The sequence below is a fragment of the Notolepis coatsorum genome (assembly GCF_963971535.1).
Source record: "Notolepis coatsorum genome assembly, chromosome: 8".
In the NCBI taxonomy this organism is placed as follows: domain Eukaryota; kingdom Metazoa; phylum Chordata; class Actinopteri; order Aulopiformes; family Paralepididae; genus Notolepis; species Notolepis coatsorum.
Window position 1 is genome coordinate 138,905,862 of NC_140172.1, and position 13,645 is coordinate 138,919,506.

The following is a 13,645-nucleotide window of genomic DNA, read 5'->3' on the forward strand; positions in this document are numbered from 1 at the left end:
CTCCGTGTCCCAAATAGCTTCAGCTATCATGTGTTGTCAAGTTATTGTTATAAGGACCCAGTCCAAGCTACAACAGTCTGCATTCCCTTAACAATTGTTTGTATTGAGCCGTATTGTATTGTACCCATATGCAATATGTTAAATAAAGTTTACATCCATCATTCTGCTAGCATTACCGATGGCATGAGCAGCTGGCTAACGTGAGCTATCAGGATTCAGACCCTGTTAGCTCAGAGTTCCTCTTTCAACTTAAGAAGCATTAAACAAAATGGCCCAGTCATCTATTCACCTTTGTTTAATACACACAGCGTTGTCTCTAATGTTATCTAACTACTGATAGCTCGCGATATCATCAGTTTGATGCTGGCTAAGTAGCGTGAGCTAACAATGCTACAATGCTACCGATCGTTTTTTAGCCTAAACTATCCGCTCTTGGTGGTCACTTGTGTTGATGTTAGTTTTGTTTCATCAACAAATGACAGGCAGAACACACAGTGAATGTATCCGTTTTGTTTATTGCACTTTTATAGGCTTTGCTGGAAAAAAGAATGTTGCATTGAGCAAGATGGTGGCGCGGCATAGGCGCCTGCCTTGTTGACATTTTTCTTTGCTGGAGCTTCCTTCCAGGAAGTGTATTGGCACATTCGTTCTGATTGGTTGAAATTGCCTTCATGTTTGCCACCTACTGCCACCTACTGCTTTGGCAGTGTACTACATCAGTGTGCTTGGCTGACAAAAACGAAAAAAAAACGAAAGTGTGACTCGAGGCGCATGACGTCGCGGCGATACGCGGCGATGCGTATAAGAAAACAATACGAAGATGATACGAAAGGTGTAACCTCAGCCATAGTCTCATACATCTCCAAACACTCTTAATAAACCGTTTTGCACGCATTAATTTAGTTTGACAGTTATTGTAAATGAGTTTGAATATGGCCACCAGTGATGTCATCGGGCTCATTAATCCTGTTGTGTTGTGTTAATTACAGCTCAAGGAAATGATAAGGTAACAGTCCCTATAAGACAAGGTGTTGTGTTCATTACAGCTCAATGATAAGGTAGCAGTCCTTATAAGGCAAAGTATTGCTATTATTTCATGGTCATCCTGAGCTGTAATAACACAACATGCATTACAAAACAGAGGACATGCCCTCATTGTCCCCCTTCTGATATCACAGTCAGCTGCTGCTCCTGTGTTTAGGCTCCTCCCCTTCTGTGTAAAGTCCTTCCTGAAATACCCGCCTTTTATTATCTGATTGGATTGTTACATTCCTAGCGGTGGATCAGATCAGACCACTTTCACCGCTATGTCCGTTAACCCTTTCACTGCCACACTACCAAACGGTTAACCCTTTCACTGCGACAATACAGAAGGTTAACCCTTCCACTGCTGCACAACAGCAGGTTAACCCTTTCACTACCACACTACAGAAGGTTAACCCTTTACTATCACACTACAGACGGTTAATTTAATTTCAAACCTTTATTTAAACGTGAGAGACAACTGAGGTTTCCCTCATTTACAGAAATAAACACAAAAAAGGCATATAAAACCACACAGCATAATGAAATCACAATAAGACTACAAGACAAGGCAAAAAGTAAAGATAACAAATCAATTCAAACACGTACAACTTGATTGACAAAGGTTGGAGATCAAGGTTTTAAACTCTGCAACAGAGGGGAGAATCTCAAGCTTTAACACTTTGAGTGGCAAGGGTCCGATGCCCCGGAACCCTGTTGCGTGCCAACACCCACTTCAATGATAGAGCTCTCATATTTGCGAACGCATAAACTATATCTTAAATTATGGCTATGTGTATAATATGGCCGTCGCTTATCAATGACTTGTTTGCTGTCAACATTGTCGAAACAGATTGTTTTTTAATCGGTTCATTTCCGTTTTATACCATTTTGAAAAATGGTTGTTTCTTGAAAGTTTCAGAAAATGTCAGAAGATTCTGTGATAATCGCCCTTTACTGGAATATACTGGAATACACAAAAAACATTGTCATTTTTCGGCCTATTATTAATCGTTTTCAAATAAACGCTAGATTATCGATAGTATATGTGTACTTATGCACGCTATTTCCCGATTAGCACACACACACACACACACAGACACATACATACACACATAGGGCCCACGTTGATATATCTGTGAAAAAAGCTCTGATTATCCCAAGACTGGTCAAATAGATTCCTTACCTCAGATCAGATGTTCTCCAAAAATATTATTCCAATTCCTGATCGCCATTCCAAATATCGATCACGTTTATTGATCCAACGCTGGGTACTGAAAACACACATTATCCGCTGTTCTGGTGGTCGGCGATGACTTCGATTGTCTCGGGTTACTTGTCTGACAAGTAAAATGTGGAAGCAAGACTTTTTTTTCTCCATGCGTTTAATTCAATCCAATCCAAAGGGGTGCAGTACCATCCGGAGACGATAGGCGGCGGTATTTTCCATCAAAAACTAGATCTCTCTTCTCTCTGGCACTCAACGGTTAGCATGAACTAACGAGAAATCTCGTCCTTGGCACTCAATGTGTTAAGGACTGTTGGAGTTCATTCCATGAGCTAGAGGCATCATAGCAAAATGCAGATTTAACCTGTTCAGAGCCTTTATAGAACTATTTTACAAAGCGCTTTACAATTTGTTCCTCACATTTTACCCATTCACTCACACATTCACACACCGACGGCGGAGGCGACAACCTGCTCATCGGGAGCAGTTAGGGGTTAAGTGTCTTGCTCAAGGACACTTCAACACGCTGCCCAAGAGGAGTGGGAATCAAACCGAGAACCTCTTGATTACCAGACGGCTCTACCTCTCGAGCCACTGTTGCCCCATTACTGTGGTATTGTGAGGAAGGCGTGTTGTAGAGCAGGGGTTCTCAAACTTTTGTATACCACGACCCCATTTTATTTAGGATTTTTTTTGGCGACCCCACACTTAATGTATCGCGTAATTTCAACGTGGAGATAAGGAATATCAAAATAAAAGCACGTTGTTTAGAAAATGAAATTACAGCACTATGTTTTTTTTTGATCCACTTTTTCTCCCATTTTCTATATATTTTCTCCCATCCCAATTTTCGTATCATCCAATTCAACCCTCCCCTGTCATGGACGCTGTTTCTTGCCTCCCACAAGCCGGCTGCAATGTGGACTAAGTCATACATAGCACAAGTCCCCTCCGGTACTTGAGGTAACAGCAGTCGCATCTTTTCACCTGCGCAGCTCGATCTCTCAGTGGCGAGGAGTAACGCGTGGGAGGCTCACGCTGCCCCCGACACTTCCTGATTCTACTGCGCAGGCGCACCAACCGACCTGTAGGAGTCGCTGTCCACAACGCCCGATCCCCACCCATCAGTTTCCCACCCCCTAATACGGCCAATGTGTATTAGTACGGACGACCAGCTAAACTGAAAGCAAATGTGGAGCGCTGGGCTCGAACTGACGAGCCCAGCGTCTCCAGCATTTCGTGGCGAGCGCCTTGCCCACTACGCCACGTAGCCGCCCAAATTACAGCACTATGTTATCAATTAAATGAATGAATAATTATTATCAACAAAAGCAATAGAATTGTTTCTGTATACACATTTATAAAACGAGGCATATTTAGCCAAAATATGTTGCAAGAACATGAAAAGAAAATGCGCTCGCGTGCGCTTTGGCAGAGATCCGCTTCTACTCTGAAAATCCACAGAGGTATGTTGATGCGAAGGGGACACGCTTTATCAGCGCAGCATTACACAACACTTGGTACTCGTTCCGGACTGATATCCAGAACTTTGCGAGGGCCTGTCCAGTGTCCAGTGAACTTGACTTTCTGTAGCTCGTCACACGAAAGATCATTGAGCGCCTCCTGGCTGCATTCTGTTCCTACATCAAGCTGAGTAAATACCCCCAAATCTCTGCTGATTATCCTGGAGTGCCACTAACGGAGTTTCCAGCGCATTATCAGCATATTTCTCTGCAAGGAAAATCCGCGCTTCTTCTCCGAGTTAACAAAGGCGAATACTCTGCCTCGAGATCAGAGGCAGAGCCCATTTCATCGCGGCCAACCAGCACCGCTTCTGACAACAAACCTATCAATTGCGAGTCTGGGTTACACACAAAAGACCAGACCCCGCTCCCGCGATTATAAATGCGCAGGGTGTAGTGAGATGTGTATTGGAATGTGTCGGCCTCCATTAACGAAGGGGCGAGAGTCGCGAGACATGGCAAATATACACAGCTGCCGGGTGGAAAACTCGATCTGAGTTTTTTTTTTGTTGCCAATGCGCGACCCCACTGTCACCTACCCGCGACCCCACTTTGGGTCGTGAGCCGTAGTTTGAGAACCGCTGTTGTAGAGCATCCCACACACATCGATGCATAGACGACTGTGCTGACCCCGCATGATTTTTCTCCGTAGCCGCAGTTTGCGGAGACGCTCTCTGATTGGCCACTGACGTTTCTGGTCATGTGACATGTTCGGCCAATCGTGTGACGCCTGTTTCTTTCACCGGTTAAGCTTATGCACTCTTTCAAAGTTGGTTATGGTTAGAGTTTGTCTTAGAGCAGGGCGATAGAACACCAGCCCTGATTCCAAACTCTAACCTTAACCAACTTCGAAAGAGTCGCCTAAGCTTAACCAGTGATAAACCAGGCGTTAGGTAGTTTGCAGGCTGTTAGACCCGGAAATAGGCGCAGAACTTGCCGTCACACGATTGGCGCACATGTCACATGACCAGAAACGTCAGTGGCCAATCAGAGAGTGTCTCCGGAAACTGCGGCTACGAAAAAAAATCACGAGCTGACCCCTACTCCCTCACACATTAGCCCACCCCCCATTCACATATACCACCCCCAAAACAGGAGGATGAAGAAAAAGGAAAAGAGAGAGGGGGGGGGGGGGGGGGGGTGCTCAGGAAGAGATAATAAATAGTAAAGATGCTACTCTCTCTCCAGAGATTGCCAACATATGTTTTGCAGGTTTAAATGACTCTATGGACATGTTGTCACTTCTATAGGCTAAGTAGGTTACATTATATAATAGTATTTTTTGTCTTGCATTACTCAATGCTCTTACATTGTTGTTTTTGATATTTTTGATATTATTGATCTATTCTATGTTTGATTTGACTCATTTCCTTATGTTGTTACAATATTTTGAGTGTGATAATATAATTTTTTTTTATTTTTCTTTAGTATTATTGTATATTCCTTCAACGTAGACATACTGTAGCTTATAAGTAGATTGTATTCTAACTATATCAAGTTAAGAATATGCTATGCCTTCATCCATCTAACACCAGCTGTCCATTATAATTAGTCTCTCCCAGAGTTCTGTTTTTTCCCTTTTTTCTTTATTTAGTTACAGTTTTGTTTTGTCACAGTTACAACACCCTGAAGAAGGCCATGTGTAGGCCGAAACATGTCGGTATTTTAAAAGTTTCTAAATAATGTAAGCCAATTAATAAAGGCATTTTAAAATTGTAGAGCTGCCTTGGATCTCAACTTTTCTTCCATATGTTTTGTGGGGTCGCCATCTGGCTGGGACTCTCTCTGGGCCCCTTTGAGTAGAAAGTTGACTCTCTCCAAACTTCTCCAAGAAACTTTTTTTGGGGGACATGTCACATCTTGGGGGATTAGATGATTTCCAGGCCAAAACAATCCCCCTGCGTGCTATTAGAGAGGAACATGCAATCACATCTAATTGGTGGATAGGGATTAAAAAAAATTATAAACAGTATCCGAGGATGATTGCAGTTCGGAGCAGAAATAAAACATATGGCTAAGGTTGGCAGGGGCCGTGGCTAAGGTTGGCAGGGGGCGTGGCTACAGCCGTCGCATCTATTGTTTACTTTGAGTTACTTAGTTACAAAGTTCCATACCTGAAGATAACTGTAGCGGTGTAGATGTGACAGATCATGTTTGTTCGTTAGAGACTCAAAGGTAGAAAAAGTATTGGCAGGAAAAAGGTCACGAGAGCAAGCGATTCACTTCCTGTTCCACAGAGAGAAGGCGGAGTCTAAAGAGGAAGGGGAACAGGTGATTGGAAGTGATGGGACCGAAAGTTGAAGCAGGGGAGAATTTGAAATGACGCCGAAATTGACACCACATTTTAAGGGAGGCAACAACCAGATTGATACCAGACTTTTTTTTTTAATGTTAGCTGCCAAATAATAGTATAAATAATGAATTATTCTTGCATTCTTGTAAAGCAGTATTACTGATTTGTGGATGTCAAGCATCTGTTTGTTTAGAGATTGAAAAAAGAACAGTTGGATTGTTTGGAATTGATAGAGACATTTGGGAAGGATGGTAATTTTTACTGTATTAATTCTGCCAGTTAGAGTTAGGGGTAAATTATTCCATCTCTGAAAATCTAATTGTTGTAATTGGGAAACATTAGCTTTTTTGATAATATAGTTTTTACCCCGAAAAGGAGCCACATTTGTCTAGAATCACGATTACAGGAGGAATAAATCTTCATAACATAAAGTAAAAGGTTGTCAACATATAGGCGCACACAATGTTCTGTGCCTCTCGATGAAAACCTTGGAATAAGGTGACGAACATAACTTCATTGAAATGGGTTCAATCGCTGAAGCAAACAGCAGGGGACTCAAAGGGCAACCCTGAGCAGTACCACATGAAAGACCAAAATAGTCTGACCAAATAATGCCTGAGGGTTAGTATAGTATCCCGTGAAATGACAACTTCAGGGGGCTTGGTGACATGATCAGAATAAATAATGTTTATTAGGGTACGTAAGTTAAAGAAAGAATCACGTCCCTTTATAAAAACCTGTCTGCTCTTTCAATATGATGTCAGGAAGAACCATTTCTAGACGACCTGCCAACATTTTCACCCACACTTTGACATCCACATTCAGGAGGGATAATGGTCTGAAGGACCCGCAGGAAGTGTTATATACAATACAATATATTGCCCACCACGTGGCGTAGTGGGCAAGGCGCTCGCCACGAAATCTGGAGACGCTGGGCTCGCCTGTTCGAGCCCAGCGCTCCACATTTGCTTTCAGTTTAGCTGGTCGTCCGTACTAATACACATTGGCCGTATTAGGGGGTGGGAAACTGATGGGTGGGGATCGGGCGTTGTGGACAGCGACTCCTACAGGTCGGTTGGTGCGCCTGCGCAGTAGAATCAGGAAGTGTCGGGGGCAGCTGAGCCTCCCACGCGTTACTCCTCGCCACTGAGAGATCGAGCTGCGCAGGTGAAAAGATGCGACTGCTGTTACCTCAAGTACCGGAGGGGACTTGTGCTATGTATGACTTAGTCCACATTGCAGCCGGCTTGTGGGAGGCAAGAAACAGCGTTCGTGACAGGGGAGGGTTGAATTGGATGATACGAAATTGGGATGGGAGAAAATATAGAAAAATGGGAGAAAAAGTGGATAAAAAAAAACAATATACAATATATATACAATGATACTGTGTTATATCACAATGATACTGTATTATATCACAATGATACTGTATTATATCACAATGATACTGTATTATATTGATTGATTGATCATAACATATATGACATACATGACATACAGGTAGACAGTACTGTTGCATCTAGACATTTATGACATACCAGATCTACAAATATACAGTACTGTTTATGAGTTCACAATGATACTGTATTATATCACTATGAGGGCAGACAATCCCTCTAACTCTACTGGTTAAATTACTTACTCGTGAGTAGTACGTTCGTTGATAAAGAAAAGTAATGTCCACAGCCGCTCCAGTGCAAAGCAAAGATATGGTTTATTTGCGAATCTTTCTTTACAGAAGTGGTCCTAAATCTACTGTTCTAAATATTCCCGTCACTACTACAAATACTACTACAAGCTAAGGCCCTGTCCACACGAGAGTTTGGATTTAATATGACCGAAGTTTGAAAAAATAAAACTCCGTCCACACGGTGAACACAGGTGGACAACCGTGTATAACTGCGTACTCACGGGCAGAGCTGGAACCCAGCAACCGATACATTTAGTACAATGTAATACAATGCCAAAGCAGTAGGCGGCGATGTTGTTCAGACATGAAGGCCATTTCAACCAATCAGAAAAGACTGAACGCTCACTAAACTTCCTGTTGGGTCGCGATCTGCCATTAATTAACTGAAGAAGAAGAAGTAACGTTACCGATATGAAATGGATGTAAACGTTATTTAACAGATTGCAGAATGGGTACAATACAATACGGCTCAATACAAACAATTGTTAAGGGGATGCAGTCTGGACTGGGTTCCTTATAAGTTATAACAATAACTTGACAACACATGCGTTTAGTTTAGCTGCAGCTACATGTTTACTCTGAGCGTCAACAGACATCAGTCGATCACAACACTCTTCAACACAGACGATACGTTTTGAACAAAAGTTTGTTACAATCATTTTCATATAACGCTACTTGGGACAGCTCTGCTGTAAACACTGGTGTAGTTGGCTCTGCTCTAATCTCTCTACCCCGCGGTCTGCCGTGAACATGGGGAATAATTGCGACAGCTCTGCTGTAAACACTGGGAATAACCTCGGTTGCTATGCCCACACGCAACTGCAAAACCGCACAACTCCACCCTGGCCACCGGTTTCAAAAGACCGCGGTTGCAGTGTAGCAAATCCCCGGTTGTGTGTGGCCGAACAGTGCAACTGCGCACATACAATCACGGTTACATTAAACCCAGCGTTCGTGTGGACGGGGCCTAAGAAAACTGTATTTTCCCAGTCTCCAAAATCACCACCGACTCGACACATGAAAATATGTTCTAGAAAGTCTATTATGACATCACCACAAACGTTCTAGAATGTTCTATGTTCTATTTAATATTTCAATGGGTGGTGGAGGGCTTTGAGGGGTGGGCAGGAGTGATGGTGGTGGGATCAGATTTCCCTTTGGCTGTCCCCGTACACGCTCTCATCACTGTAGGCAATGTAGAGGTAAAAGTCCTCTTCGTGGTGCTCCTGATACAACAGTCCCAGGGTGGTTGAGGTGGGTGGAATGACGTTGTTTACAAAGAAGAAGAGTGCGTCCTCCGCTCTTAAGTGGATTCTTTTCCGAATGAGGAAGTAAAACTGGCCCATTGTCCAGTCAGACGGGACAAGATATTTGTTCTTGTCCAGATCTCCTACTCTGGCGTTGGGGGCTTTCTCCACAATTACAGGGACCCTATCCGGATACTTCTTCCTTATTTTCTCGCCTTGGGACCGTCTTTTCTCAAAGGGGTGCTCCTCTTTGTACTGGAACTTCATCGTTAGAGAAATGACAGAGACAGCTAGTCGGTCACTCTGAGAGAGGTATTATACGACCGGGATTCCTCAAGGAGCAATTGGATTCAGTGACACAGCAGGACAAAAACAACAAACGTTACTGGCTGCATAATATGAGGGCCGACGTTCCACTCTACTGGTTAAAGTTGCTTACTTGTGAGTAGTACGTTCGTTGATAAAGAAAAATAATGTCCACAGCCGCTCCAGTGTAAAACAAAGATATCCAAATGGTTTATTTCTCTTCCACAGCGAAGTCTTTCTTTAAAGAAGTGGTCCTAAAGCTACTTTCCTAAATATTCACGTCACTACTACAAGCTAAGAAAACTGTATTTTCCCAGTCTCCAAAATCACCGTCGACTCGACACATGAAAATTCCTCCACACTGGAAAGCCGTAAATCCACTTGCTGGCTCTTTCCACAGCAAACCGGAAGGCTTAGCACCTTGGTTGAGAAATGCAGGCTCCAGTCTTGATTGTTGAGTACATCCGTTCAGTCCTGTTCAGTCCGGTTCAAGATGCAAACTGACACAGAGAGAGAATCGTGGCTATATATAGAGACCCAAATGTTCCAGAACGTTCTATCATGATGTCACACTGTGGTTCTAGAATGGTCTATGTTCTAGAAAGTGTATTATGACATCACCACAAACGTTCCAGAATGTTCTATGTTCTAGAAAGTCTATTATGACATCACCACAAACGTTCTAGAATGTTCTATGTTCTATTTAATATTTCAATGGGTGGTGGAGGGCTTTGAGGGGTGGGCAGGAGTGATGGTGGTGGGATCAGATTTCCCTTTGGCTGTCCCCGTACACGCTCTCATCACTGTAGGCAATGTAGAGGTAAAAGTCCTCTTCGTGGTGCTCCTGATACAACAGTCCCAGGGTGGCTGAGGTGGGTGGAATGACGTTGTTTACAAAGAAGAAGAGTGCGTCCTCCGCTCTTAAGTGGATTCTTTTCCGAATGAGGAAGTAAAACTGGCCCATTGTCCAGTCAGAGGGGACAAGATATTTGTTCTTGTCCAGATCTCCTACTCTGGCGTTGGGGGCTTTCTCCACAATTACAGGGACCCTATCCGGATACTTCTTCCTTATTTTCTCGCCTTGGGACCGTCTTTTCTCAAAGGGGTGCTCCTCTTTGTACTGGAACTTCATCGTTAGAGAAATGACAGAGACAGCTAGTCGGTCACTCTGAGAGAGGTATTATACGACCCTTCAGTCCTGTTCAGTCCGATTCAAGATGCAAACTGCCACAGAGAATCGTGGCTATATAGAGACCCAAATGTTCTAGAATGTCGGTTATGACATCATACGGTGACATCACGAATGTTCCAGAACGTTCTATCATGACTAGGGCTGCACGATTAATCGATTTTAAATCGAAATCGCGATTTGGAATGATGCAATCTCAAATTCTTTATTTTATTTTATTAAATTTTTTATTTAACCAGGAAGTCCCATTGAGATACAAGATCGGTTTGGGAGAGGGAGGTAAGCCAATTTACCACCAAGAGCGGATAGTTTAGTCTCACAAAAAGATCTCCGGTGTTGTTAGCTACATGCTAATGTGAATGGCATTCTCCATGTATACTTAGCATCGAGGCTAGCTGAGGCTAGCATCTGCGATTTTGTTAGCTTACATGCTAACGTAATAATGTGGTAACGTTAACGCTAGTAGAATGAATGGATGCAAACGTTATTTAACAGATTGCAGAATGGGTACAATACAATACGGCTCAATACAAACAATTGTTAAGGGGATGCAGTCTGGACTGGGTTCCTTCTAACAATAACTTGACAACACATGAGTTTAGTTTAGCCGCAGCTACAGGTTTTACTCTGGTCAGGTCAGGAATGCGACAACAGACATCATCAGTCGATCACAACACTCTTCAACACAGACGATACGTTTCGAACAAAAGTTTGTTACAATAATTTTCATATAACGTTACTTGGGACAGCTCTGCTGTAAACACTGGGAATAACCTCGGTTGCTATGCCCACACGCACCCACTGAAACCGGGATGTGCGCAAAACTTCACCCTGGACTCCGGTTTTCAAAGACAGCGGTTGCAGTGTAGCAAAACCCCGGTTGTGTGTCGGCGAACAGTCCAACTGCGCACATACAATCACGGTTACATTAAACCCAGCGCTCGTGTAGACAGCCCCTAAATCCAATCAATATTAAACATTCATATAATACAATAACTTAAATATAGCTTTGGCTCTTACAATCACAATGATAGGCTACTGTATTATATCACAATGCCAAAACCTTTCTGAAAACAAGTGACACATAAGATGTTAACTTGGCATTTTAGTAGAAATGTGGTGACTCTTCAGTTTGTGTGATTAAGACACATTTTCTGATGCACTATAGAAGCCAATGGAATCAACAGAAAATAACTATCAAAATCAAGTTTCACGTTTTGTTTTATTTGTCACATAATGTACACTACAGTGAAACGCTTGGTTCTGTATGAGCCTCCTGAGATTGTGCTTCATATAGTAAAAAAAAAAAAAGAATAAAGACCAAACACTATACAAAATATACAATATACAAAAATGCATATGTACCGTTATAGATCAATAGATTATGAAGAAATAAGGCCACGTTGATTTGTGTATCAAGGCAAGAATGACTTGGAAGCCACACTTCAAAAAGGCTGGTATAGTATGGTCCCGTTAGAGGAGAAATGAAGAAGGGGCCTAGAGAGACAGAAGCATGAGAACTGACATTTCCTGTCACTTAATGTGTTTTCCACAGTGCCGGCGCTGGTGTCTGTGATCGGGAAGAGTCTGTCGACAGAGAGCAGCCTGACCCTTCACTGGTCAGTCCCCGCTCAGCCCCACTACACCATCCTGCAGTACCAGCTACGCTACTGTGAGAAGGTAAGAACACACAGACCCGGGTGGCGCAGCGGTCCAAGCGTCTGCCCACCACCACAGAGACAGTGGGATCTAATCCAGCTGTGGTGCTTCCGGGGGTTGGCCGACCGTCCATACTAACACAATTGGCAGTGTTAGAGGGTGGGAAAACCCGGCGAGGGTGGGTCCTGGTCATTGTAAAACAGTGACTCCTACAGTTTGGTCGGGGCGCCTGCACAGCGAGGTGGAATCCTGGGGGAGGTAGTGTCCTCCACACGTTACACTCCCCCAGTGAGAGTCCGCGCTGCCATGTGAAAAGAAGTGGGGATTGGCTACACATGTGTCGGAGGAAGCATGTGATAGTCTCCGCCCTCCCAGACCGACAGTAGGGGGCAGAGCAACGACCAGGTAGGGGATTGGGAATTGGCATAACGACTAACATTGGGATGGGAGAAAAACGGAAAAAGAAAGGGGGGAAAAGATAAAGTCAAAAAAGAAAAAAGAACACACAGACGCACGCAACTAAAGATATATTTCATTTAATTTCAAACCTTTATTTCAACTCGAAAGGCAACGGAGGTTTCCCTCATTGACAGTCACATCGAGTGTACATACAGAGATAAGTAAAAAAAAAAGCACATCAAATCACACAGCATATCAAATCATAACAATAAGATAACAAGGCCAGGCAAAAAGCAAGGATGACAAATAAATTAAAACACGTACAACTTGATTGAAAAAGGTTTGAGATCAAGGTTTTAAACTCTGCAACAGAGGGGAGAATCTCAAGCTTTAAGGACCGTTGAGGGGCATCATAGCAAAATGGAGATTTACCCTGTTCAGAGCAAACTAGAGGGACCTTAAAGACCAGCCAGTCACTAGAACGGGTTCCATAGGTTCCAACTAGGGATAATAATAATAACTTTATTTGTATAGCACTTTTCATACAGAGGTTGCAGTTCAAAGTGCTTCACAACAGTAAAAAAATACAGGCATAAGCGAGCATAAAAAGATAGACAGGTAGAATCACAGTGTTTCACATTAGGATCTAGCATCCCAATAGGCTCTCCGCTTACAGTTTTCAGTAACACAAATAGTAAAAATAGTTTAAAATGATTCAGTTTAAAAATAGTAAAATAAAAATAAAATAAAATAAAATAAAAATTATAAAATAGAACGGACATAAAAAATACAGGCATGAGCGAGCATAGCAAGATATGGCAAGTGACAACAATGCATAAAGTTTACAGACAATCCATGCTGATTGATCTGCCATAAGCAAGTGAAAGTTTACAGACAATCCATGCTGATTGATCTGCCATAAGCAAGTGAAGATTACAGTCTGTTCTAACAAACCAAACTGCCATGTATTAAAGTTTACAGACAATCCATGCTGATTGATCTGCCATAAGCATAAGATTACAGTCTGTTCTAACAAACCAAACTGCTACAGCCAGGACACAGTTAACCTGGTTCTACTAACAGCCAGG

At 42.8% G+C, this 13,645-nt stretch overlaps 3 protein-coding genes across 3 annotated transcripts in view; 1 reads left to right on the forward strand and 2 right to left on the reverse strand.

Annotated features, from left to right (window-relative positions):
- The window catches only part of ephb4a (eph receptor B4a), a 108,740-nt gene that overhangs the window by 65,438 nt on the left and 29,657 nt on the right, over positions 1–13,645 (forward strand). The window contains exon 5 of the mRNA XM_084320566.1: positions 12,055–12,179. Within this exon, the coding sequence (XP_084176692.1) occupies positions 12,055–12,179 (125 nt within the window). The remainder of the gene's footprint in view (positions 1–12,054; positions 12,180–13,645) is intronic.
- On the reverse strand, positions 8,903–9,271 carry LOC311233787 (gamma-aminobutyric acid receptor-associated protein-like; the record flags this gene model as incomplete). The annotated part of the gene is made up of 1 exon (XM_084320807.1): positions 8,903–9,271. The coding sequence occupies one exon, from the start codon at positions 9,269–9,271 to the stop codon at positions 8,903–8,905; it is 369 nt and encodes a 122-aa protein (XP_084176933.1).
- Positions 10,074–10,442, reverse strand: LOC311233788 (gamma-aminobutyric acid receptor-associated protein-like; the record flags this gene model as incomplete). Its single annotated transcript, XM_084320808.1, has 1 exon — positions 10,074–10,442. One exon carries the CDS (start codon positions 10,440–10,442, stop codon positions 10,074–10,076), a length of 369 nt encoding a protein of 122 aa, XP_084176934.1.